Below are 27545 nucleotides of genomic sequence, written 5' to 3' on the forward strand. Positions count from 1 at the left end.
GTAACTTGTATCTCTAAATTTTTCATTAGAGCATATCTGTAGTGAGGAATTTATGCTAATAGATCTCTCTCAAGATTGGGTGCATCTGGAGGATTGGGTGTCACAGAGAACAGCCTGTTGGGACTCCCACTTGGAAGAGCTTCATTCTCCCTGGCTAATGCATCAGTATTAAGGAAACCACAAAAATGTTGGGAGAGAAGGCTGCTGTGCTGTCAGCTTCTCAATCTGCCTGAGTTCTTTTAAGAAATATAAATGAAGCGTTCCCGTGAGCAGAATTTCCTGGAATAACCATGTTTGGTTTGTTGGTTGGGCTTCCTTTTTTGCTTGGAAACCTAATAAATGGACCTTCCTCTGTGTGCTGGCTAATTGCTTCCAAAAAGCCTCCCTTTATTGTCCTGTCAGCAACAAAGTGTTTATCACATGATAAATCTTCTGTCTCAGTGCCTATCCCTGACAAATGAGGCATGAGTGCAAATACTCCCTGTCTCTCAGAGTCTGACGCTGATTGCCCCACCACAACCCCTCCAGCGCTGCTGAACGCTTTTCTGCTGTGAGAAATGTCTGCTTTAATGCTCCAGTGGAAAGTTCCTTTTCATGTGTGTGACAGAGGGGTTTTGATTGTGCTGATCCTTTCTGTGGGCCAGTAGGTGCAGCACCCAGAAAACAAGAAGTGAAGCTGTGCTAATGTTGTAAACTTGTTTTTACCTGTGCTGGCTGGTGGAAGTGTGGCTTTGACTGTCCACAGCTGTTGAAGGCCTGTCTGTGCTGGTCTTGAAGACTGGTGGAGAGGACTGCTGTGCACAGGTAACAAACAGGACCCTGGGTCATGGCAGAAGTGTTTAGTTTCGAGTTTCCTCTCTTCTGGTTATTAAAATGGTGCTTTTCAGAGAAGGGATTGAAGATTGAGAGGCGTGGAAGGAGCATCCTGCCTGGGGTGTACGCGCTCAGGCAGTCGGCAGGGTTGGAGAGGAAGGGGAAGGTTCTTTCAGCTCTGGCTCCCATCAGACACCAGGGTGGTGCTGGTACCTGGCTGTGCTGTGTTCAGCAGCGAGCTGCTGCTAATCACGCTGCTGCTGGAGAGCCAGTTGTGCTGCTTTCAGCCTCGGAGGATTTCATTACTTCATTACCTTGAAGTATCATTTGCTCACAGATGTCTCTAGGAAAAGAAATGCTGTTTGGGTGAATTTTTTTTTCTGTTTGGGGTTTTTGTGTGAAAACATCTGGCTAGAGGACATGTCTGGAGCCACTTCAAGAGATGTACTCTAATTATTTTGTTCTGCAGCAGCTTGGCTTATCTGTTGCCAATCTAAATGTTTAAATTGGAGGCTACGGGTCAAAATATCTATTTGGACTTCAGAGCCATTGGGTGATCCGGGCTTACATGTTCTGGTTACCATTTCTCTTGAAACACACATTTCATTTTGAGGCTTACATGAAGAAAAGTGTCCTTTGCTGATGCTTAGTTAAGTCTGTAGCACTTAAGAAACCCAAAATCTCTCTTAGCAGTTGTTTTGTGCTCCTCCCCTGCTGTGAGTAGCACTGTCAGGTGGGTTGATTCTCCCTCTCACCTTTGTGGGTGTGCTGTTGCTTGGTTGGGTTTTTACAGTGGGCTGGAAGTCAGCATTTATTAGGATTGGAGTAACTTTTTATAGGTTAAAGTAACTTTATTGGGGGTAGGGCTGCCAAGGATGGATTGGCCTCTGCCGAACTTCGTATGCTCCTCAAAAGAGCCTTTGCTGGTCACTCTGGAAGACAGTCCAGAAGCTGATGGGCCCCAGATACCAGTTTTTGTCAGTTCTGTGTTCAAATGAAATGGGATTTATGGGAGAAAAGACAAAGATGTATTTGTGGACAGATTTTTCTTTAATGCTTTAAACAATCTTGTGTAGCCCAGTATGTTTCTCCAAGTGGTTCCAGTTGCAAAAACACTGTGGTATTAATTATTGCAAACATGTTAGCCACCAAAATAAAGGAATGACAGCAGATACCTGTTGGGCTTGTGTGGTGATTGTTGGATGTAAGCATATCTTAAATGAGAAAGCAGGTTTGTTGTCCAGAATCTTGAAGCCCAAAACTTTTCTGTTTGAGATCATGGTTTCCTAAACACTGCTGCCAAATTCGAGCTCCATCAGGTTACACAGTGGAGCAGACTTGATCCAGATCAGGTGGGAGCATATCACTTTATTTCTGGCAAACTAGAGAATGTGTGGTGCTATTTATGCTAATTGTGGGAGGATGGGCTGTGGCTCCTCAACATCTTAAAGTCTTCTAGGACAGAATGTCTCCTGAAAACATTTTGGGTAAGTTGGAACTGGTGTAATGGGTTTGTAGTGGTTCCATGCGCTGTCACACGTCTGCAGTGATTTTGATGTGGCAGTAAGAGCCCAGAGTGCACCCAGCTCTGGCTCTGGAGTGCATCTTTCAGCTTTTATTGGGAATATTTGCCCACTGTAAAGTCCAAAAGCAAAGGGGTGAGCTCCCGAGTGCACCAGGGCTCCACTGAACGGGCACGTCGCTGCAGCTGCTTTGTGGTGCTCTTTGTTTCACTCTTGCAGCTTCCTGTGTGTCCCATCACACGTGCAGCGAGGAGGAGATTAACACCTGTGCTCCCTGCCTCTTCCCAGGTTACCAAAATGGTCAAGACGGTGACCACCAGGACGGTGCGCCAGGTGCCGCTGGGGCCGGACGGGCTGCCCGCCATGGACGGCTCGTCCCCCATGGGCAGCTACACGGACTCCATCGACAGGAGGTTCCTGAAGAACGGCGAGCGCTACATCACCCCCCAGGCGTCCTCCACGCTCACCAGGTCCTACAACAGCTACAACGACTCCTACCCCGAGAGCCACGAGGGCCAGTACCGCCCGTACCTGGGCCACGACGGCTACGGGGAGCTGTCCGACGGCTACGGCAGCCTGTCCCGCGGCGTGGGCTACCGGCCCCGCTACGCCTTCGTGCCGGGCAGCGCCTACCGGCCCGACGACGGCAGCTTCACCCTGCCCAGCAGGAGGGACAACTACGCCCCCGTGGCACAGCCCCAGGTGCCCGTGGGCAGCAGCGCTGACCTGAACCGCTCCCAGCCGGAGCGCTTCCAGCCAGAGCCCTACGGGCTGGAGGACGACAACCGCAGCCTGGGAGTGGACGATGAGGGCTATGAGCTGGACCCCGACTACTCCACCATGAACAGGAGGACGTCTGCAGCTGTGCCAGAGAGAGGGAGACCTCACAAGGGAAGGTAAAACCCCTTTGTTCCTCACAGTGCTAATCTGTGTCTCACTCCATCGAGTTCAAACCGTTAACGATCTGGTGAATTCTGGGTTATGTGACAGAAAAACAGGCTGCCCGTGTCATTAGCCCGTAAATGACTGCAAAACACACACAAAGCACAGAAGAGAGTGAGGGTAGGGCTCAAGAACCCTTTCACTGTGTTTCTGGGCAAACTAAACAGAATCAAACACTTGGAAATTGTCATCTGTATTTAAAAAAAAAAAAAAAGAGGCAAAAGCCCAGTGAAAAGGTATCAAGATGGATCTCCCAGAGCACCCTCTCAGTCCCTTGTGAGGCCTTTGACCTTGCAAGCTTAGCCACCAGTGGAACCACACCAGTGTTTTAGGGGGCTAAAGGGAATTATACTGAGCAATCTGTCAGTCTTGAGTTGGTGCTCCTCTGCCACTAAACAAGTTTACATTTCTCATTTAAAATCAGACAGGTATCAATGATTTTAAATTTGTATTAAAATTCTTCAAACTCTATGCAAGATGAATAATTAAAAGTATTCCTAGAACCTACCCATTTGCATTTTAAAAAGTTTTTTGGTGTTTTTTAACATCCCTTTGATTTATTGTTCCTTGCAGTTTGGATAGGACCAATTCACAATTTTTCTATTACATTCCCTTTGTTGTGGGTTTTTTTCCATATTTAATATGATCAAGAGGCTTTGACAAATAATTAGCCTGAGTGTGGCAGCAAACTTTAGCTGTTGAGAACATAAGAAGATTGTGTGAGGGCCTCTTCATAAGTAGTTACTTTTTGACATTTCAAAGAAATACTTGAACAATTCAATAAACCTGCATTTCAGATATGCTACTGATCTGCAAGAAACTAAAGACTACAAATATGCTTTGTACCAGATGAGGGTAATCACTAACTTATTATTCCTCTCTGGTTTTTTGTTTTTTTTTTTTTAAAGTAAGTTATTCCTGTGAAAATGATTCAATGAATGTGGTAAATGGGTGGCATTTCTGTTTCCAAAGTTTGGGTGGGTGAAGCAGGTTGAATACCAGCCCTGCTGGGTGCTCTGCACTGCAGCAGCTCTCACTGGGCATCCCATCACGTCACAGACGGCGTTCTGGCTCTGGCACCCTGAGTTACTCCCTCCTTCTCTTCCCAGTGGGTGCTGCCCCATTTGTGAATGGTTTAAAGGTAGAAGAAGAACCCTGACTGTCAGTTCCTGGTCTGGAGCTGTTCTGTGAGAGAGGACTGAGGGGAGGTTTCTCACCCGAGTCTGACTCCTGGGAGAGGAGGAGGCAGCCTGGAGAGGATCCTGGTCAGGGGCATTACAGGAACAGATTGTTCTTTCCATGCCTTGCCTGCTCCATTTGATCCCAGAGATAAACAGCTACTGCCCTTTCCTTCTGTCCTCACCAGCCTCATTTGAAGCTACTTGTATTTAGTTTTAAAGTGGGGAGAAATGTGCCTCTCACAAACACCCACCGGTGCAGATAAATGCACAGAGGCAGATGTTCCCTCTGTTGGCTCTTCAGTGCTTGTGGCTGGGTTTCTTTCTTGTTTTCTCTTATGCTGAGTCTCTGATATGAGATATATTACTTCCTGCAAGAGTACCTGGTACTTAGTGTTCTTTCCCTCAGCATGTGCTGGTTTGGTGTAAGTCAGGCTGCATAATAAACTGAGGGAGAGAAAGGCACTTGGGGTGTATAATGCTGATTTAATATTACCCAGGTTTACTTATGAGGGTAATTACACATCTTTAATTGGGTTTATTACCTTTTTTTTTCTGCTTTTGATGGGTTGCATTTATTATATTAGGAGGTGTTTTACTGGAGTAGCCTTGCAGTGTTGCTAGATCTGTTAATACAGTCCTTTCCAAAAGAGGAACAGGAAGTACTGGATATTGTTTATTCACAGAAAGCATCCCTACTATTATTTGAATATTTCTTGATTATTAAATTGAAGTTAATACAGATGAACTGAGAAAAAATGGTAAATCATAATTCATTGTGTTTATTTAAATTATCTTCTGTTCAGCTTTTTCTTGCCTCTGTGGTAATTCCTTTCCAGAGTGGATCACTGCGGTTTGCACTTGCAAAATCTGGAGCAGCTACTGCCAGCGTTACCATTCCAGACTAGACAGGATCTAAATGTTTTATGTTGACTAAATCAACAGCAAAACAGTTTTCTGCTGTTACATTTTCCGTGTCAGAAGCCTGATCTAAGAGACTGAAACCATGTTTAGTGGTCACTTCATGGTCCAAATCATTATTACCATGACATGAGCCAGGTTTTAGATTAAATAACAGTAACAGTGGGGCTTTGCTGCCTGTGTTGTGAATGGACATGTGAGAATATGGGTGTCACGTGATATCAATCTCCTTCTCCTGGTGTCTGTGTTTGAATCCCAGATATACAGGCCTGTATTTGTAGGTAAAAGGTCAGTCAGCACTTCTGTCCGAGGCCCACTCATTGCAGGTGTACGTGGGCATCACTGGGATGATGTTTGGGCCAGCAGCTGTGGACATGCCAGGCAGAGCAGGCCAAAGCAAACACCGTGGTCATGTTGAAAAATATCTGGGTTTTTTTCTCTGCCTTAGCTGATTGTGCTCTCAGCCTGTTACTCTTGTGGTGGCAGAAGGCTGGTGTGGCATTTTGGTGTGGCAGGAGGTCACCTGAGTCAGCTCAGCCCTTGGCAGTTTTTAGGTGGTTCCAGTCAGGTGGATTTCGGTGTTTTAACCATATGGCCCATAATTCAGCCTTGTCTCAGCAGAGGATTCACTCCTGTTTCAGATCCTCTCCTCTGTCCTCTCAGGGAACAGAGCCTGGCAGAAGTAGAACCTCAGTCTCTCAGAGTCTTCACGTTTCCTCTTCAATGTTTGGCTCAAAGTTCCCCACTGCAATCCCAAGCCTTTCTGGTCCTTTATCCACAGCAGACGCCAGCTGCAAACTGGGATGAATGTAGCACTTGTAGAAGTTGTTGAGGATTAAATGTTTAAATCCCTCACCTGTTTACTCAAATGTGCCTGTGTTGAAGCCCTGAGGAAGATGATAAATCCACAATCTCTTTCCCTGTTTTTATCTGTGCTAGAATATGTTTTGATCAGTTCCCTGAAACAGGTGATTAGTGAGACCCGTGCCGTGCTAAAAACTCAGCTGCCTTGCTCCAGACAGATGGAAGGCAAGATGCCTGCAGTCAGCCAGTCTGGCACACTCTCAGCTCTCTCCAGTCCTGGGAGTGAAGAGCTCTTGGCCCCCTGAGAACAGCCAAGTGTATCTGCTGCAGCTCTTGTCATCCTGTTCTGTGTCAGTGCCTTTCCCTTCCCAGCACAGCTGCTCCGGTGGTGTGAAAGGGGAAAATCGTGTTTGGCCTGCACCAGTGGGACTCAAAAAGATGACTCCTTTACTCTCCTTGTGTGTAAATGTGTGGGTGATCAGGGTATGCTCTTGACTTCTTTGCTGTTGGCCAGTCCACCCTTGCCTGTCCCTGGAGCCCGCTGCTCAAGGAGAGGACGTGGCTCGTGGCCCAGACTGCTGGGACATCGGGGTCTGTGGCAGTTCTGCCTCTTGCTGCCTCAGCAGTTGTTTTGCTCCTTTCAGATGATCTTTTCTGGTAAACTCCCCCCCTTCAATGCTGTTAAACAGTGACAAAGCTGATATTATACAAGGGAAGCCCCGAATATTTCAGCATTCTTTTTCTTTCACTGCAGTATGGTTGGTGTGTGGTTGGTTTTGTTTGGCTGGGTTTTTTTCCCCTGGTTCTTTTTAACCTTCTTCAGTCTTGATCACCGTGTTTAGTCACGTGACTCTTAATTGGTGTGGTACTTGCCTTCACTGGGCTTTCTTGTGCAGCTCTTAAGTCATACCAGGCTCTCAGAGTTTCTAGACAACGATTGGGATCTTCACGTGTGTCCCCACGTGTTTTCTTTGCTGCCTTGTAAAGTCATGGAGTTTTATTACTGGTGCATTAACCAGTGGCTCCTGACACTGTCTCATCCTCAGAGGGGTGTTGGACCTGACCTGTGTGGGCTCCTGGCAGCAGTTGTGTTTTTTGAATTCACCCTTTCTCTGCAGGTACTTGAGAGACGCCGTGGTGGTTCAGAGTAGCTGTCTTTGTGTGCTGAGATGGGCGGGTCAGATGGGCAGCCTTTTTGTTCACTGAGGAGATGGTCCAGCAGGAGCAGGTTGAGGTTGGCAGGCACAGTTACAGGTGAATGGTTCATGTAAGGATGGGACTGCATGAAAATACCAGCACCACTTACGTGGTGCTCTCTCTTTTGTCCTTGTCATGCCAGCATCGCAATTTAAGGTCCTAACTCAAGTTTTATTTTGGCAAATGTAATGAAACCCAGGAGCTTTGTGTGGCACGAGGAAGATGGGCCCACGTGTGTGGTTCTGTTTGGAGGGCTTTATGGCAAATAAAGCAAACAAGCTGCATCCCGAGACAGCAGTTACCTGTGTATTTGCACGCATGAGGAGGAGAGAGAGACTTAACTGTGCAGGTGGAATTGAGGTGGTGCACAGTTATCCTGTGGGCAGCTCACACGACTGACACACGCTGAACTGCAAGTTAGCAAGTCAAGTGAGCAACAGCTGTGCAGAGGGCAATTATTAAAATTAATCTACTACTTTCCTTTTATGCAATCAATAAGAACATGAGAATGAGTTTGAGAAATGAGATTTTGTTGTAATTCTAATGCTGGTTGTCACAAATTTGCATTTGTGGAAATAGAATTTTGCTTGGGGAGTAGCTAAAAAGTTTTGTTATTCCTTCTGCCCTGTGTACATGCATAAAAATAAATCTTTTCAGTGTTTTGCTTTCTTCTTGGGACGATGGAAGCAGCTTTGTTCTCTAACAGAAAATAGGACTGTCCAGGCAGTGTAAATTACTGTGTAGAGCAACTGCTGAATTATACATACACAAATAACTGCATCGATAAAAGGATTTCTTCAGATTCGTTCTGGGGTTTGGATACTTGCCCATTTTTATCCTCTCATACAGTTTATGGTCTAGAACAGCAATTAAAGCAACTTAAAGTCAGGAGAGGCACTTTTAACATTAAAAGCGTTAATTGTACAAGACTGAGTTCAGTCTCCACCTCCGGTTGCTCTTCTCCCCAGAGCCTGGTTTAATTAGCAGTCCCTTTGGGATGACAGCAAGCTCTGGGTTTTTTTCTGAGTTCTAATAGCCTGTGCTTGAGCATGACATCAGAAATGGTTCAATAACATCACTCGGTGCTTCAGATGGAAGATTCTAAGAATCATTTTGTAGCAGTTAAAACCACTTGCTTGACTGTGCGAACTGCAGTACAGTAATGAACCTGTCCAGGAAAGAACAGTAAGGTAAAAGAGTGCTGATGGTTTGGCAAAAAGTTACTCCTAGGAAGTTGGTTTATGGTAGCATTGATTAAGAAGAGTGTTGGAGTACACTAGAGTGAGCATCAGCGTTGAAATGTGCTGGGGCTGCTCAGATGTGCTGAAAAGTGTCTGTGGTGTCTGCCCAGGCCTTGAATGCCTTTAATTAGAGTCTTGGTTTGTTGCAGAAGTAGCAGCATTAATGAAGATCAGTGTTTCCTACTAAATGTAATCCAGCTCCCTTGTAATTGTTTTGCTAAGTGACCAAAATGAAAACAATCTGTTTGATGGCTTGCAGTTCCTGTCATCGTTTCATTGCCAGCCAAACAAACACTGTGCTGGAGCCCCGTGGCTGCTGAGAACTCAGCTATGGTTAATTTTCAAGTGACTACAAACAAATTATTGGGAATTGTAAACGCGCTGCCCCTAGCACTGTTTGTGACACCAAAAGGTTTGCTCGTGGCTGAAATCGCTGTAGCGACTCAGAGTTACAGCTGTTGAAATGTGCCTTTTCCTTCCCTTTTCCCCCTTTGTGTACCTGGGGGCCGTTGTTTCCTGCAGGGGCTACGACGACCCCATGGAGAGCGAGGTGGTGGAGGAGAGGATCCCGTACCTGCACGGCGGCTACGCGGCCCCGCTGGCCCAGCCCGAGAGGGGCAGCATGGCCAGCATCGACCGCCTGGGGAAGCGCTCGCCCTCCATCGACAGCATCCGCAAGGACCCGCGCTGGAGGGACCCCGACCTGCCCGAGGTCATCGCCATGCTCAGCCACCCCATCGACCCCGTCAAGTCCAACGCCGCGGCCTACCTGCAGCACCTGTGCTACGAGAACGACAAGATCAAGAAGGACGTGAGGCACCTCAAGGGGATCCCCATCCTGGTGGGCCTGCTGGATCACCCCAAGCCCGAGGTCCATCGCAAGGCCTGCGGGGCCCTCCGGAACATCTCCTACGGGAAGGACAACGAGAACAAGGTGGCCATAAAGAACTGCGATGGCATCCCCGCGCTCATCAGACTGCTGCGGAAAACAAACGACATGGAGGTCAGAGAGCTGATTACAGGTGGGTGTCTGTGTTTTCTTTAATGAACCAGTCTTCAGATCAGCCCTTTCATCTCAGGAGCCAGAATTCCTGGAGGTTGGAGCGCTGAAGGGGAGTGCAGATCCCTGGCTGCAGCTGTTTGTTTCACTGCACCACGCCTGGGGTGTGGGAGCACTGAAGGCACCCGCGCCTGTCAGCAGAGGATTGAGATTGTCTGGGGACGTGGTTGGTGCACTCGGGTTTCCTGGCTGCTGAGAGATGGATGGTGCTTGCTCGGATGGAGCACACAGCTGTGTGTGTGGTTGAGTTACTGGAGCCTAAATGAGTTATAGCAGCTTCACTGGCAGGTAATTTGTAGTGCACTTGCCCTCAGCGTGGTGTAATCATGAGGTAAGATATGCTAATCTAAATCTTTCCTTGTTAATCTCTTATAAAACAATCCTGCTGCCATGTCCCCGCTCCTTCATGTTTATAGAACAGTCAGTCTCCTCAGGAGCACTTCCAGCCTGGTGCTGGGGACTCTCGGGCTGGGTGTGAAGTTGCAGCACTTCTGGGCTGGAAAATTCAGCTTTTGGAGAGTGTAGGGCCTGCTTTTGAGATGCTCTGGACGTGGGTTGGTTTGTTTGTTGCAGTGATGGGAGAATGGAGCGTCACGTTTTAGATTACTGAATTCATGCACACTTGGCAGGGAGTTTTCAAACATTTATAACTCCATTATTTAACCTGTTTTCATTTGAACTTAGTCTTGGACATTGTCCAAAAAGAGTAATAAAGTATATGCCAAGTTTCAAAGTTCAGCCATTAAGTGGAAAAGGGTGGAAAAGTATGTCAGCTCGTAAAGTGAGGAGAAAGATATTGTTCTTCAGCCTCCCATAAATCATGAGGAGGGAAATGGATTTCCCTTTCTCTTCTCAGAAGCCGCAGGGGATGTTTGGATGGAGACCAGAGCAGTTCCAATGAATTTCAGTGCCAGAATAGAATTTCTCAGAAAGCTTGTGAGGGTGAAAATGGGTCCAGGGCTGAAACTGTTTACTACCTTATCAGAGCTGGGCTCTGCAGGCAGACCTTATTACAAACATGGATTAAGCCATTAGAGGTAAACATCATAATTCTGTAATCTCTTCCAAAAATTATAGTAGCTCTCCAGGTTTTTACTGGTAGTCATAATTCTCTGAGATGAGCAGTGGCCTTGGGTGTTCCATCTGTTCTTCCCCAGCCATTACAGGATATTTAGCAAACTGGTCTAAATGTAGAGTGTTGAAACTAGCAGGGAGGTTTTTGCAGTGAGCTGGCGAAGGAGGAGCTGTCTCCTGTCACAGAACCTCCAAGCAGCACATGCTGGTTGTGCTTTGAGAGCTGTCTGTGCTCTGCCTCGTAACGTGGGAGCTCTGCAGGTAGCAGTTCTATTGCATTTCTTGTGCTTAATTTAGTACGATGGCAGACTGCAGTTTATTTATTTTTTTAAATAGAGAATATCTGTTTATCTGCTGTTCTAGTTTAATCAAAACTCATTTCTGGAGTGCTGAGAAGCAATAAATTTATTTCCTTATATTCAAGAAAGGTGAAGCCAGTCTATAATTTACTCTGAAGGAATATCATTATAATGCTAAGTGGTAATCAGTCACTTCTGAGATGACAAAAACAAACTGGATGTTTTTCCTTTTCACTATAAATGACGATTGCTTTGATTTCCAGTTGATTAATTAGCTTTACAGTTCAAATGCATTTTATTTGGCAGTAGTTCTTGCTAATTAAATGTAGTAGTTTTGTTCCACTTTGGTTTTTGTTATTTAGAGCTCTTTATTTCCTCTTACTGAAAAACACCAGGAATACTAAGGGCATTAACCCAAACAGCTGTCCAGTAACAGATGAAGTGCATTTAATCTCCACCTAAGCAGGAATGATTCCATTCCAGCTCTAAACCTCTGTCAGCAGATCCTGTGTGAGACACCCAAGCCCCGGCACAGAAGAGCAGAGCATTCCAGCAATGCCTCTGTGCTGCTGCATTCCAGCAATGCCTCTGTGCTGCTGCTGCTGCCCTTGCAGCGTGTTCAGAGCTCTGGCTGCTCCTGTGCAATTGTCCACGGGGACAACGAGCCCAGCTGGAAGTGCAGAGGGAGCACTGAGGCAGGGCTGCTGCAAAAGGACCCTGTTGTTCTCCACCTCAGTTCTGGTGTTCTCCTGGAAGCAGTCTCAGCTTCCTGTCCAGGGTGCTTCTCCCTGCTCATAATCCCAAGCCTGCCTTTGCCACCAAAGCTTTTCATTGTGTCTGGAGTGAAATCTCTGGGGACTCCATCAGCAATACAGTGGAAAAAAAAAGGGAAATACAGCAACATGCAGGGTTTGCTTGTTTTGTGCTTTTAACAGGCTACAGAGTGAAGTTCAGTGTGACACACTGACTTTTCTGTGGTTTAATATTTCTTTAACTCAGTACTGGCTGCTTTTCAAAAGCTGAACAGTAGTCATCAGCTGGTCATCCCAGACGTGGATAAATGATAAAATAATCCTGCTTTCCAAAGAGATTTGAGGAACTTTTAGAAGTTTGAATAATTCAGTTGTCTGAATTCAAGAGGCTTGCAGGTTTGTTCCTCTGGAGGTGGAACTCTGCCTGCAGGACAGGAGGTAGATGGGAGCGTATCAGACCCCCTGAGTGGAGTGGGTGTTCGCTGGCACAGGAGAGCCCCACTCTGATCTGAGTGGAGTCAGTGCCTGGCTCTGGGGCAGCTCTGTGGGCTCTGCTGGGCTGGGCTGGGCTGTGCTGCAGCACCACAGCTGGCAGAGCAGGACCAGGCCAGCCCCCAGCTGGCTGTGCCCCCTGCTCTGATGGAGGGGAAAGCCCCCCCAGCGCGGCACAAACACCAGAGAGGCTGATGAAGCATTGGAGGGCGTGAGGGAGGGATCAGGTGTGTCCTGGCAGTGCTGAACTAGTTGTGTCAGGAGCGTGGTCACTCAACCAGCTCCCAGGATGTGTTTTGGAGAACACAGATGAGGTAACTGTACTGATGTGCAGTTTTGGAAGCAGGCTGAGTGCAGACTAAGCCAGCCTGTAGCTTCCTTCTGTCACATAGCACTGGTTTTAGAAGAATTTGAAAAACTTCTCTGGTTAGTGCCATCTTTGTTTTACCAGATGTTCTCGATATACCTGCAAACAGCACTCAAACATGATGTCCCTCATCTGTGGAGTGTGTAAAAAATACCTTCAGAACTCAGGATACACTCATAAAATACCACAGATCTCACTTTTCTTTCTTTTTAAAGTGTGGAGTTGCAAAATGTTTCCCATCTACTGCACTGAGAAAAGCTTGATTTAACTCTTAGGGTGTCCATAAATAAATCAGGAGTGGAGTTGTGTTGAGAAATATTCCATGAATTTCTTACTTGCATCTCTTCTAGTCTTGCAGCTGTACTGCTGAACTCTCAGTGGATCATTTTCTTGAGAAACAGAGAAATGAGGATTAGGCTGATAAGGAATTAAATCTGTTCTGATTGGGAAAGCTACAAAAGTTTTATCTTGAGCGATAAGGTTTTCGTGGAGGAAATGTTCCCATCAGATATGCAAGACCAAAATTCTATTACATTCTTTGAAAAGCAATCAGAAGTCAGTAGCTTTAATGAATAATTTTGTTCTTTGTGAGAACATCGGGGTAATTTTGTTGTTTAATGACATTGCACTGATTTTAAGTGGTGCAGGACGTGATTTTCCCATTGCCAAATTGTCTGTAATTGAAAAATGATTGACCTTCAGAATGCTCTGCAGATGAAATGTTTTGATCTAATGCTTGAATGGCAGCTGGCAGATAGATGAGCTGGCTCAGGGTTCCCACCCCCTGGACATTGGTGTGTGCTGGGATCCTGTGGCTGCTCAGGCAGGGGCTCCTCCTTGGAGTGCCCTGCTGCCTTCAACCTGCTGACCACAGTCCACTTTACTCCCTCCTTTTCTATCAGAAGGCCTGGCAGAAGGAGGTCCCTTTCCAGGAGTGTCCACGTGGAGGTTCCCAGCCTGAGCACCCCCTGAAGGTGCCCAGCTCCTGCTTAATGTGCTGAAAAATCAGGGGGGAAATAGAGGAGTGTGTTACAAATAGTATGTATGAATAAAATACTGATCATGACTGTGGTCATCTTCTGAAAAGCAGTTGTTCATCTCCTCTGGCTGTTTGTAAAACTCCTCCAATCTGTGGTCCAAAAGGTCAATGCTTGTAGTGGAGGTGCACGGAAAATGTAGGTAAATTCATTTCCCATGTGCTGCTGTGTTAGTGACGGGATCTCTCTTGAGTGCTATTCATTTGAACTGATTAAACTTAGAGTTTTAAAAACAGCCTTTCCAGCTTGTTGGATCATTAGTGTGTTATGCTGATAGAGGCAGGGAATGATTCTTAAAGATGTGTGTCAAACTTACAGGGATTTTTCTTTTTCACTGGGATTTGTTCTTACACTGCAGCATGCTACAGTCTGATCTGAATTTGTTCCCTGGCTGTCACTGTCAGACTCTTCCACAGAATTTGTTTTCTCCAGAGCTGGAAGGATGCTGGGATTTAGAGTTCTTGGTTTCATAATTTTGAATTGTCCATCAGGGCAGGTCTCTCTTGGTCTGGATGGGGTTAGCAGCATCAGAGCTGCTGATTGCAGTGCTGCAGTCCAGCTGGAACACTGTTGAATTCCAGTTGCATGTAGTCTCTTGAAATGACAACTAGTGACTGAGAATGTGGGGGGAGGAGGAGGAGTTTGGGGGTGGTGGGTTTATTTTACACCCTGTGGTTGAAGGTATTGAAATGCAGACACAAATCTCTTAAGTCTTAAAACAAGCAAAAGATTTGAGCCCTGGAAAACTTTATACAATCCTCTAATATTAGAGCTCTTGGAAATTTTGTAGGTAATTTTGGCTTTTTACTTACATGTCTGCCTGATTGTTCCTAAGCAGTGAAATCTTTGTGGTTGGACTGCAGAGATAACAGATCGTGTCACTGCTCCAGGGAGGGGCAGGGCAGGCTCTCATGTCGGGTGCAGAAGTGTGTGCCTTTAGGAAAGAGCTTTTAAAATTGAAGGGCTGTCAGATACTAAACCTCAGCCCTTCCCCATGCCAGCACTGTCTCCAGCTGCCCCGTTCTGCAGTTCCAGAAGAGCAGGATCCTTAGGAACACTGTGCTGGTTCCTTGGCTGATCCATCTCCCTGTGATTGTGGGTTTGTAACCACTGCAGATACCAAATGCTCCACTGATGGTCCTGTGAGGGACCCCTGGCATAACCCTCCAGAACCAGGGAATTCTGCACCCCCTGCTCTCCATTTCAGTCTGGGTTGGCTCCAGAGATGATTATCCTGTATCATTTCCTGTGATTTACCCAGCTCGTTCAGTGCTGGCTGTTCAGATTCTGCATTTGAATTTTGAAGTCCTGAGCCAGCCATACATTTAGGGATTTAATTGTAGTTATCATTTTTATATCAGTAAGTCTGATATGCTTAAGGAATTGGTATTTAATGACTAAAGAAAGACTGTCTAGTGAAGTATTTAAAATTAATGGGGTAGGTTACATGTCAGTTTTTGTAGTCTTATTATAAATAATGATTTGCATTTTTTGTATGTTATATGTTTTTGAGACAGTTTATTATGAGAAGTAAAGGCTTTCTTCAGTAACAAAATGGATCCAATTAGCCTTTTCTGCTTGGTTTTGGGTTTTTTCCTATTCTCCAACAACTGCTGTTCTGCAGCAACAAAAGGGTTATTTATTGTAATGGGAACAAAGGGAAAAAAAATTCATTTTACCTACACAGTCTTGTTTTAAAGCTAAAAAAGCAGGTTATAAAAGTCTCATACAGTGCGTTGCCTATGAATGGCGAGGGCAGTAGGCCAAAAAAGCATTATTTTTTATGGTTTTAGAAGAAGACTGAAAGAAACATTCTGGTGTTCATTCTCTTGTCTGCCCCCAAGCTTCTTTATTGCTTAACATGGAATCCCAACCCTAAACAGGTGCCTGGGGTTTGTAACACTCGCTCTGGATGGGACACACCCCAGGTCCGACTCAAAAATTGTGGGTTTTGAAGCTGCAGGAGATGGAACAGAAGGTCAGGCCGTTGCTGTGAGGGTGTGTAAGTGGAGGGGGAGGTCCCAGCTCACACCGTGCTGGGCACACATTGTGCTGTGGAACACAGGGAGCCTCAGTTCATGCTGTGTCTGCTCAGGAGGGATCTCCTGCACGCTCTGTGCAATCCAGCTTTGCTCTGGAGTGCTGCTGCTCCTCACCCTTCTCCCTGCAGACACAGGGTGTGTCTGGCTGCCTGCAAGTGTTGGTGCTGCCAGTTCTCAGCTGGTACCAGGCTGGGTCTGTGCACAGACTGTCTCTGAAGTGAATGTTCTGTTTGAGTCCTGCTCTAATGAGTAATAACTGTCAGGACACTGGTACAGGTCTGCTGGGAAGTTACATCCCTTATCTAGCACTGGCTGCTTTGTAGTTGTAAAGCTGTTGTTCCATTATGCTGGTTTTGATGTTTGACTTCTGTCTGCTTTGCCTCATAATTGAGGTAAAAATAAAAAGACGGAGGAGTTTTGGTTTTCAGCTTCTTCAAGGAATCATATGCTTGTGGCACCAGGAGATTTGAACACAGATATTGCCTGTGACAGGAAAATGTGAAAGTAAATAATAGAGAGGAGACTGGAATGAAATACTATCTTGTGCAGAAGATAAGCATAAGATCAATGATCTTCCAGAAATCCATCCCTCCTAGGACTTGCTCAATATACTTGTCTGCTGCACTGGATGAATTTTTACTTGAGGCATAGCTAGACTTTAGAGTGTAACAAAATTTGTATATAGCAGAGAAATCCTATTAATCTCCAATAGCACATCACTTTTATGTACTCTCTTTGTAGGGCTTGATGAGTTCAACAGTATTCATGTCTTGATAAAAATGTATCCATGCTTTTGGAAGGTTCTGTTTCAGCAGCTGTGGAATTTTCCCTAAGCTAGTGCTGGTCTGGCTCCTCACCAAGTTGTTTTGCCTTTTTGTTTAGTTTTATGATTTAACCTTCGAGCGATTCTCTGCGGATCCAGCGATTCTGTTCAATCTGGAGATTTTAAGTGGTTGTTGTTTAATAATCCCTCTTTCTCCTGCAGGCACCCTGTGGAACTTGTCCTCCTATGAGCCCCTGAAGATGGTGATCATCAACCACGGGCTGCAGACGCTGACCAACGAGGTGATCATCCCGCACTCGGGCTGGGAGAGCGAGCCCAACGAGGACTCCAAGCCTCGGGACGCCGAGTGGACCACGGTGTTCAAGAACACCTCTGGCTGCCTCCGGTAGGGATGGCTGGGCTGGCCCCTGTCCTGCCTGCACTGCATGGGAGGACGTGGCTCAGAGGGGCAGGATCACAGCTCCTGACTCTGCAGGGACAGCCCCGTTTCAGGGGCCAGCACAGCAGTGCCGGGGGGTTTGGCTGCCCCAGCCTGCTGGGGGACGGTGGGGGCAGTGTGAGGGGCAGGTGGGGTGTCCAGCCTGGGGGAGGGGCCCTGTAGGGCACTGTGGAACACGATGGAGACTGGCCCAGGTAAGGTTAAACCACCAAGCTGAGTCCACGCTTGCAGAGTGAACTGTGCTGCAGCTACTGAGAGTCACAGTGACCCCTCCTCCCTGCAGTGGGACCAGTGGGCTCTTCCTACCAGCTCTGAGTGCCTTTCCTGCTTCCCTTTGTTTATCTGAAAACTGTGTTTTCAGACAGTTCCTTCCTTGGGCTTTAGGTCCTTTCCTATGAAAAGGCATTCTTTGCACTTGGAAGGGAACTAGTTTGGAATTACCCAGACCTTGAAATACAGATCCATTGGAGGACACACTCCTGTTTTAAGCAAAGGTAACTTAGGACCTATGGGAAATAAGTGAAGAATCTGAACTACTGACCCTTTAGGAACCTGAATATTCCTTCTGCTTTTCCTTGCAAAGGAGCCTTTTCTTGTGAGATACTGTCTTGGCATTTCTGAAAGCACCTTGAGAGCAGGACAGTGCTTGCTCCTGGGATCAGGAGCAGTCTGAAAGACTTGGGAGAACCAATGTTCCCCAAACAGCATTGTCTCTCATTTCACTTTTGAGATGAAACAGCGAGGCCCAGTTTAGACTCTTCGGTGTTGTGATGAAGTCAGTTAGTTTGAACAAAACTAATAAAGATTTGGCGTCGCACCTTCTGTCGCTCCCAAGTGCCCTTCTGTCAGATTTCTGCTGATTAATGCATCTTCAGAGGCTGGTTCATTCCTGTTTCCTGGGCTTGTGGTCTCTGAATTGCAATAACTATTCCCCTGAGTAACTCCACAAATGCAGAAAGTAATAAAAAGTGTTCTGAAAGGGCCCATTACTGAAATTATTTGCAGTCCCACTGGAGACTGAGGTCCTTTAAGCAGGCTCCAGACACTGTAGGTTTTTACTTACCAGTGTCTCATTTTCTAACGGTGTTCTGCAAGAGGAAATTAGTCATGGTAGGGAATAAAGGGATTATCTCAATGAAAATGAGATTCACCAGTAAGTGTAGACAATAAATTGATCATTAGTAGACTAGCCTAATCCACATCATAAAACTTCATTAGTATGTGGATCCACTTGAACTTCTGCATTCCAGGGTATCTTCGGGTTTGTTGATTGGTGGAGGGGGTTTTTTTATTATTTACCAGTGAGGCACTGGTTTTACAGGAGACACAAAAGCTTGTGCCCCTCTGGACAGCGTATTTCTGAAGTAAATTAAGAGGGGTGTGGAGCATGGCAGTAATGAGATACGTCAGCGAATTCGAACTTCTGATGTCTAAAAGTGGTCCTGATGGACAATACCCAGGGAGTTAAGACTGCTGTTGATGCAGGGGAGTTGCAGTGAGATGAGTCCAGGACAAGGCAGATGCAGGAGCAGGTGGGTATGAGCTGTCTCTCAGCTGATTGTGCTCCCTGCATATTACACACCTTTTGTAGAGCACCTCCAGATCTAGGGATGTGAATGGACATAGCAAAAGTAATTAACATTAAAACTGTTGGAAATAATTTTGCATTGTTTGTTGAAATCCTCTGCAGCTTATCCTTAAAAGCAGCAGCAAGATGTGATGGTTAACACCAGCAGAGGGTAAATTGTTGCAGCCATCTGTGTGACAGACATCAGTGTTAAAAACCCCTTTGCCTGTGCTCCTCTCATTGACACAGTAGCTGGGCTTAGAAATTCAGTTTTCCATGAATGGAGCTTATTTCAGACTGTTCACCAATTTGATATTTAATTGGGAGATTAGTCCTCCTGATAGCGTGCCAGCCTCCCTGGTCCCCTGTGGAAGTGAGCCTCAGGTGTGGGCTGTGTTGTCTTCCAAAATAACAGAGACTCTTTGAGCTCCTGAGGTTTTGGATGCTCTTGCAGTTGAGGTATTTAAGCAGAAGACAGGCATTATGCATGCAGGATGGTGTTCATTTCAGGATCATTTTTCCAGTTAATGAAGTTTATCAACAGATGTGGGCGAGTTTGTTTCAAACTCAGTGATTCACAGCGTGAACTGCCAGTTAATTATTACTTCCTTTTTTTTTTTTTAACACTGCTTACTCATCTTTACTTTGTTCCTAATCTGGGTCTCTCCTTTGATAATGTGGAGCCATGGAAACATTTACTTCAGAATGATTAAAAACAAGTAATTAAAAAACCCCAAACCCCACAATTACAATTATTTACCTTTACCTCTTCTTCAAAGGCTGCTCCATCCCATTTTCCTTTCCAGTCCTGTCCTGCCAACAGTGCTGCTTTTCCTCTGTGCAGTTTGTGAGTGTCTCTCCCTCCTCACTGGGGGGTTCATGTTCATGTCCTGGTTGTGGAACATCATTTGGAACAGGATTAGTGGGTTCTCTGTGCCATCTCACTCTGAACTTGACTTGCCAAAAACTCTGCTCACGTAAATGTTTTGGGAATGCTGCGTATTCCTCACTGCAGACTTGGCAGCACATCCAATTTGCAAAGGATGATCTGGTAATGACATTTATTGGGTGCTTTTTCTGTAATCTTCACCAAGATTTCATAAGCTAGTGCAGGTGAGGGTAATTTTGTCTCCATTCTCATCCTGAGATGAGGAGAAAGAGCCTTTCTCTTGCATTGCTGTGTTTTGTTGCTGGGGGCAGAGCCAGGATGATGAATGGATCTGCAATATCCAGAACCATTTTACTGCTGAAAATGGTCCCGAGTCTTGTGAGGGATTCTGCCTTGGGTGTGATTCTATAAAATAGAGGTATTCTTATGTTCTGCTGAAGCTGGTAGAAGAAACATGTATGGTGCAAGTCTGGAAAGGAACAGTAAAAAGCAAAGCAAAGCGAATTTTTTGGTTATGAAAAAGTAGGACCGGGGGAGAAGGAAGGAAGGCATTTGGTGCTAGGAGGATCATTAAATATGCACAGATGTTCCCTCGTTTCATTTACAGTTTTTATGTCTTCACATTGCATTTTATTCTTCTAGGTATGTGGAGAATGTCTGTTCTAGTTAACTGCCCTTTTTTTGTGGTCTTTAAACTCCCGAGTCCCTTCTGGGATTTGCAGTTGTGTCTTCAAATTGTGCTGCAGTTGAAACAGTGTCATGATTTGGTGCATCATAACAGAACCATTTTGTGGTTCTCTCTCCAGCCTTGACCCACACCTTGAGATGCTCTGGGAGAGGAGTGTGAGCTGAGCTGAGTTTTTTTGTGGGAAGGATGGAGCTGTGGCTCCTGTGCAGCCAGGCAGGGCCAGAGACCTTCACCAGGTCCCCAGGGTTCTCCTCGGGTGTTTCCCTGCTCTGGAGGGGAATTCCTCATCTGTGGGTCAGAGTCACATCACCTTTTCTGTTTTCTGTGGACATACCCACCATCATTCCTAGTTCTCTGCAAGCTGCAAGGATTTTAATGCTTTAAAAATTAAATTCATTCTGGGCTTAATTGCTGTTTTCTGCCTAATTACTTTTAATTCTCCCTTGGATTTCTTCACTTCTAAGAGGACAGAGTAGAACTTAGTTCCTAAATTGCCAGCTTTCTAGCCTGATTCCTGTGCTAAACTGACCTGCTGTCAACAAATGTTAAATGAATTCATTTGCATAGCAAACAGATGCAGAGTGCTCCTTTTTCCAGGGGTACCATCTGTAGCTGCAGCATTTCTTGTCAGTTCTCCAAGTACACAGGAATTGGCATTCACAAATAGCCTCAGGGTTCAGAGCCCCGGCCCTGGGGTGTGAACACAAACAAACTGCCCCCACCTGACTTGCCCAAAAAACACGTATTCTTCCCATCAGGACTGCCCAGAACAGCTTGTCCAACAGCAGCTCCCGAGAAGGGAAGGGGCAGCCTGGTGGCTGGAGCTGGAGCACGAGGCCTGGGAAGTGTGGAGTCATTTGCTGTTCTGCTGCTGCTCTGACATAATCACAAGCGAGATTAATGGCAGAAACGTTTTTGTGGTCTGACTTTCAGCAGCCATCTCTCCTTCTGCTTTTGAGAACCAGCCTTCTGAGTGGATCTGGGCTCCAGTCACTGATCCTCACTTCCCTGCCTTTACTGTGGGACTGGCAGCTCTGTCCACACCTTCCCCTGAAGTTGGTAAATAGTTCAAGGATTTTGAAGGGGTTGATCCTGGAGACATTAGCTGGGAATAAGCAATTCCTGTAGGTATAAATTAAGAGTTTGCTCCCATGGAATCAAAGCCTAAGAGGTCTGGTAAGCATGAGATAAGGACTCAGGGGATTCAGAGCCAGAAACAGAACTCCAGCAGGTCGAGAAATGATGTGTAAGTATCTGCAGGCTCCTCTTAGGTACTTCAGAGGAAAGACAACTGCAAGAGCTTGATGGTAAATCATTAATGCTTAGGATGTGTCAGATAGAATTTTTTAATGAGAATGTCTTAAACCTTTTTTTTTTCCTGAGGAAGGCAGGAACGTTGTGCTGCCTGCAGGTACATCTTGTCCTGCAGATGTAACTTGCTTCAGTCATGGGTAACAGTGGCAGTGGATGTGTTCCTTGAGTGGCTTTACGTTTCTGTGAACACTGTGTGTGTGTCCCGTGCCCCCACAGCACGCTGTTGGTGGCAGGAGTGTGTGTCTGTGAGGCACCTGGAGGGGAAGGAGGTTTGTCAGGCAACATTTGGTCTTGTTTGGGCAGAAAAGGTCTCTTGTCTTTGCACCCTGCAAACAACTGCAGTGAGTGGATCAGACTGCTGTGCCTGTCCTTCCTTCCCATCTCTGCTTGCCCAGCTCGAGGAACGAGAGGAAGAAAGGCTGTCAAAGCCAGGTGCTTATGCCCTTCTTTCTCATGAATGATTAATGTGTGGCTTTTCTCTGAAGAAAAGTGCCTGGGAATTAGAGCTTTCAAAGTGCATTACTTTCAAGCTCTATCCATCTTTAGATCCTGCAGGCATGATAACAGTATGTGGTGGCAGTCACATAACATTTGTCCTGCGTGCACTCTCTGTACTGGAGGGAGCCTTCATCTCCAGCTGACTGAGGTAAGAAGGCCCCTGAGTGCAAATCCTTGCCCTGGAAGTGCTGTCTAGTGCAGAGCAGAGTGCAGGAGGTGAAGCTCAGGTGATGCTGCTGCAGCGCTGCCAGACGAGCTGCCCTCGGTGTCAGGGGAGCTTTGCTCATCGAGGCGTGGCAGAACAGGAAGATGGGGGAATGTGGGTGTTCAGTGCCAGCCTTTATTTTCTTCTTCCATCAACAGCAAATTAGCATCAGCACAGAGCCCCCCTTGAGGCAGCTACACTTTTCCCCAGCTCTAGAAAGGCTTCTTTGACAAAGTCAGATTTCCCTTCTCACTCAGCACGTTTCCCTATCCTGGTTCAAGTAGTCCTGTCCTGTGCTTTTGTAGGGCAGTTATTTAACTGAGGAGGCCTGGGCAGGGCTCCTTCCAGAGTGCTTCCCTGTCCCAGCCAGAGGAGCAGGGGGCTGATGAAGATGCTGCCGTCTCTGTCCCCCCACCCACCCCCTGTGCCTGGAGGCTGCTGCACTCGTGGTGTTTGCAGCCTTGGGGAGATTGCTGCTCCAGGTGCTGGAGCCAGAGCTACTGCCAGTGTTTTGGTGTCCAGCAGGTATTTGGGAGCTGGACTTTTGGAGAAGGAATAGTTTCAGAAAGAGGTAAAAACGGAACCAAAATTTGCCTGTGAACGAACCTTCACTTTGGAGGCAGCAAGCAGCACGAAAAAGGAGCTTATCTGCCCAACCCAGACTGGAAAAAATCAACTCAAATTAAAAACCCACACAAAAGAGAGGAGTGAGTGAAGGCAGTTTTCCTAATTAGCTTACTGATACTGTGCAGGATCACAGCATATGGCTGTCCTGGGGCTTATATGATGAGCAGAGCGTTTAATTCGTGCTAGTAAGGAGCTGTTAGGGTTCCTCCTGACAGTTCCTGGTGTTTAGCTTGTAATATAAATAAATTATGCATAGGTTTTAGCAGCAGAGACATAACCTAGTTACATGCAACCTTAATGCTTTACAATCATATCTTGAAGTATAAATTTAAAGTTGTGCACTTGCTTATTGCCTTCTGTCATTACTTAGGAATGAATCTAGGTCTGTCCTCCCCTGGCTGTCAGTGAAGGGAATCTGCAGAAGCAGCTGTTGCTGTGAGAGGATGAAGAACAAGACTGCTCCGAAGCTCACTGCAGTCCCTGTGATGGGCACAGTCTGCTTTGGAGGGCTTGTTGGACATGATCCTGTATTAGACAAATACCACCTCATTTTCACCAATCTCAGTTTTCACCTCACCAGTCCCAGTTTTGAGATTGTTTTCACGTGGCAGCAAACGTGTGGTAAAGCAAGGAGAGCCCCTTGGCCTTTCCTTGAAGCAGAGACTGGAGGAGTTTGGGAGCTGAGTGGCTGCTGGGCACAGTGGAATTCTTGTGTGATTCTTGTGTGATGTGTTTGTGCCTCGTTTTGCATCCCAGGAGGACAGACTGTGATCCTCCAAGGAGGTCGTGCAGGAGGTGACCAGTCAGCATTTCACTGAAAGGGCTTTTACACCATGGCTTGAGTACAGAAGGGCACAGATGACAAGGTACAGCTGTCAAGTCCATCCTTTGTCAGGCTGTATTGTTGAGCCCCTGCTTACAGCAGGGAGCTCTTCCAGGCAGTGCTGACGTGGCTGTGAGACCATCCCAGTGTGCCTTGGAGCTCTCCTGCTCTGTGCCAGTGTCACTGGAGCACAGACTGAGCTCCTGGAGCCCTTTGTCGAGGGTGGCTTTTGGTGTGTCCTCATCTGAGCGTTTGATCAGCTGAACAAAACCAGTCCCTTTGTTCAAACAGCTGGAAGGGTTTACAGGCAGGGAAACTGGGGCTGCTCTGCTGCTGCTCTCGTGGGTCTAACTGGTGAGTGAGTACTGGAGTGGAGCAGCAATCTCCAGCGGGATCTGCCCAGGCCTGATACACATTTTGTCAGCTGAACAGCTGCTCCCTACCTACCACCACCACCACTAGAGCTCCACTAGCTGCCTGGTCATTTCAGTTGGGCTTTGGCTTCTCTCTGCTCCCCTTGTAGCATGTTCTCTGATTCATTTCTGATTCAGCTGTCTGCTGCCAGACTCCACTGTGCTGTACGGAGCCCTCTGACCGGTGCTGCCTGGATCAGGCTCTCTTTGTGTCACAGGCTGCTGCTTTTCTTTTTCTCTCTTGTTTTCAGAACAATGAACTCAGTACCAATTAAGCTTTCTGGTACTTCAGGTGAACTGAAGTATGGAATTCATTCTGTTTCTGCGTGAAATGATGGAATGCTTTTTAAATGTTGTATATTCCTCCTTTGAGACACGCTGGACCTAGAAATGCACTCGGAAATAGAGCACATTTACTACAACTATTATTGATCAGTGTCCCTTGGCTGGCATCCAGATAAAAATTCCCTGATAGTTGCAGCGAAGTGTGGGTGTGGAAGGGTGTTTGTACAGCAAGGGTTCTGCCTGTCAGAATAGGTGGACAGTCCAAGCAGTACAAAGGTAGCTGTTAGAAGGTTCTTTAGTAAGAAGCAGGACTCCTGTGGGCAGTCTGAGACCCTGCCACGTGCACAGAGGGGCTGTTGGGAGAGGAGAGCTCGTCCCTGTCCCAGCTTCAGCTCTCAGCCACAGCTCCTCCAGGGAAAGGGGCAAGTGTTACTGGGAGGTTGTCTTCAAAAACTCCTGTTCAGCTTCCTGTGTATGTAAAAACCAAAGGCTCTGGCCCCTTGTCTTTGTTCCCAGCTAGATCTTTAAACACTTTGCTGTTTACACCTGCTGAACTGAGGTGGGAGAGGGGGTGGTCAGAATACTCCAGCATCCAGCTTCATCTGCAGCACTTAGCACAGCAGCTGATAGACCTCTCCGAGGGCCAAGTGGCAGACTCAGCAGTAGTCTTGGAAATACTGGGTTTAATGCTCAGAGAAAAATGTGTCTCTGGTGCTTGCATTTTCAAGTTTCTCTTTATCACCAAAAAAACCCCAACCCTGAATCTCTCTGTGTCTCCTCTGCCTTTCAGATGGCAGGGGGAGCTCAGAGGGGGCACTGCCACATGACTGCACTGAAACAGTGCAAATTAAGTACCATCTATCTAATTACTTTTAAATCTCTTCCTCCTGAAGATAAGTTTGGTGTGTGGCACAGAGAGTAGCAACAGCTCACCTGTCCTAGGGGCGGTAAATGCCAGCTCTGTTCTGCAGATGGAAGTGTGGCATTCAGAATTGCGTGTTATTAAGATGACTCTTTGATGATAATGAGAAGTTTATCTAAGGCAGGAACAAATTCCTCACCAGATTCTCCCTCCATTTTCTGAAGTCTTTAATACCAACAGATTGGATTCTTAGCCTGATGTGTTTCTATGCTGGTAGTTATTTACTTTTATTTAACATTTACTTAGTGCCTCTCTGGTTTGTTTCCCCAGGGAAAGCATATATTTTAACATCCTCACCAATCCTCTTTCGCTAGTCCTGGCTACCGACTGGACTCTTGAGAATTTGAGGAAGAATCCAGGTTCCTTTTTCCAGCTAAAGACTGGGAATTGAAAATCTCTGGAATGAGATTTGTGCTTTACTGTTTTACATGAAATCAGTCGTACATTTGGTTTCCTTCCTGGGTGCTTTGAGTCACAGGGGCAGTAATTCAGTGGTTTTTACTCCTAGAGTTGTTCTTCAGTGTGTGTTGTGTATATTTACAGTAAACACACTGTGAAGGTTGTTACTGTCCTCTGCAGTGTGACATAAGACAGACAATATTGTTTTTACAATACATTTTTCATTTCATAAACTCTTGGAATAGTATTAAAAAGCAGGGGAGGTCAGGGAAGGCAGCAGAGGCTGCTCTGGGGGTGAAGAGACAAGGCAAGGGAAGCAGAGTGTACAGAACACCAGGGGTGAGTGGCAGGTCTCACTTGTCACTGGCTTGTGTAAAAACAGTTTGGGTAGTTCCTCCTCACCATCCCCACCCATTTGGACAGGCAGTCAACTTTATTTTCATTTTTGACAGGATTTTGCCCATCATCAGTGCTTTGAAGGCCCTGCAGAGTTCCTTCTTCGAGTTGTTCAGACTTTAAAGTATCTTTGACTTCAGTCTGCAGAGGTTTCAGATACTGAACTGCCCCAGCAAGTGACTCACTGAGCTCATTTAATTCTGAAATCCGTGTGCCCCTGCAGCTGCTGCAGGGCAGCCTGGCCCTCAGTGACAGAGTTCCCAGCACCTCAGCTGGGCTCTGGGCTCCTTTGTGTTCAGTGTCTGTGTGAAACTCTCGTGTGAAACGCTCCTTCCACTGCCGAGTTGCTTCTCTTCTGGTGTGCAGCAATACTTGTCCAGTGGGTAGGAAAGTTGAGTGAAAAGCAAACCCCTCTGCTTTGTCCAGGTCTGGATGCCATCTGCTGCGTCTCTGTTGCCTGAGTTTCCTGGAGTTGGTGGCCTGGGTGAGGCTGTGCATTCCTTCTGTGGAGTGTGCCCTGGGTGAGGTCCTGCACATCCCCTGGGAACCGTTGGTTGCCTCTGGTGATTTCCCTCCCTCTGGGGAGGGGGATGTTTAGAAACCTTGCTCTGACAGTTTGCTTTGGAAGGTGGTTTAGTTCCATCTTTCATTCCATCACGTGTACCAGATCTGTAAGATGCACCAGGAACAATGCCAGTGCAGATGCTGATTTTTCTGGCTGTGGTCAGTGGGTGCAGTACCAGGTTGGCTGTTCCTTTGCTGTTTCTGTCCCCTTTGGTGGCAGTGCCAGCAGTGGCCCTCTGACCCGTGTCATCCCTGTGTCTCCATGCTGCAACCCCTCCTGATGGCAATCTGAAATGGGAATCTGACTGATGACTACCGAGTGCTGTCTCTCAAGGATAGTTCAGAGTCCTTACACACAAGGAAATGGGGTTTGTTCCTCCGTGGTGGCTGAGTCCCCTGGGCTGCAGGAATGTCATTTATCGAGGAGGGAGGACTGACCCAGTCCCAGGAGTTGGGTGTTTCCAGAGCAGCTGTTTCTGCATGAGATGCTCTCCTAAGAATATGTTTTCTGAAGTGTTAGTTACAACATCAAAACTGCAAAGTTTGATGTCTGCATTTGGCCGTAGCTTTAATTAGCTCTTCACTTGATCCTGCAGAGTTTTCATGCTTGCTTATGTGTGATATATGCGGAAATTTTTTCTCGAGGCATTAATTCTCAGTAAATTTTTCTGCAGTTAGAGACAGTAAGTGATATCAGCAAGCCACACTCTTGCTGATGCAGTTTATAATATCTTTTTCAATTATAACCATATCACTGTCTACCTTAATATTAATCCCAGTACAGATCAAGAAATAAGAAGGCAGGGTACAGAATACTGTGGTGCTGTTGATAACCAGAGTAGCAAAACAAATGTGCTACAAGTGTGGTGGCACAAATGGACCACAGAAAAATCTCCTGTGGCTGGGCCGTGGGGCAAGGAAGGTGTGAAAGTTGGCCTTTTTTTTCTAAATTTGATTTCTTTTTTAAAGTCTGCAAGTGTTGCTTATGAA

At 46.4% G+C, this 27545-nt stretch overlaps 1 protein-coding gene across 4 annotated transcripts in view; it reads left to right on the plus strand.

Annotated features, from left to right (window-relative positions):
• Nucleotides 1-27545, plus strand: part of ARVCF (ARVCF delta catenin family member) — a 215231-nt gene that overhangs the window by 144072 nt on the left and 43614 nt on the right. For all 4 annotated transcript variants that reach the window (XM_027892645.1, XM_027892647.1, XM_027892648.1 and 1 more), the window contains 3 exons: nucleotides 2625-3232; nucleotides 9142-9641; nucleotides 16728-16911. In XM_027892645.1, coding sequence (XP_027748446.1) covers nucleotides 2625-3232; nucleotides 9142-9641; nucleotides 16728-16911 — 1292 coding nt within the window. The remainder of the gene's footprint in view (nucleotides 1-2624; nucleotides 3233-9141; nucleotides 9642-16727; nucleotides 16912-27545) is intronic.

Source organism: Empidonax traillii, unplaced genomic scaffold, assembly GCF_003031625.1.
Source record: "Empidonax traillii isolate 1590-97213 ecotype Southwest subspecies unplaced genomic scaffold, ASM303162v1 scaffold361:size2146424, whole genome shotgun sequence".
NCBI lineage: Eukaryota > Metazoa > Chordata > Aves > Passeriformes > Tyrannidae > Empidonax > Empidonax traillii.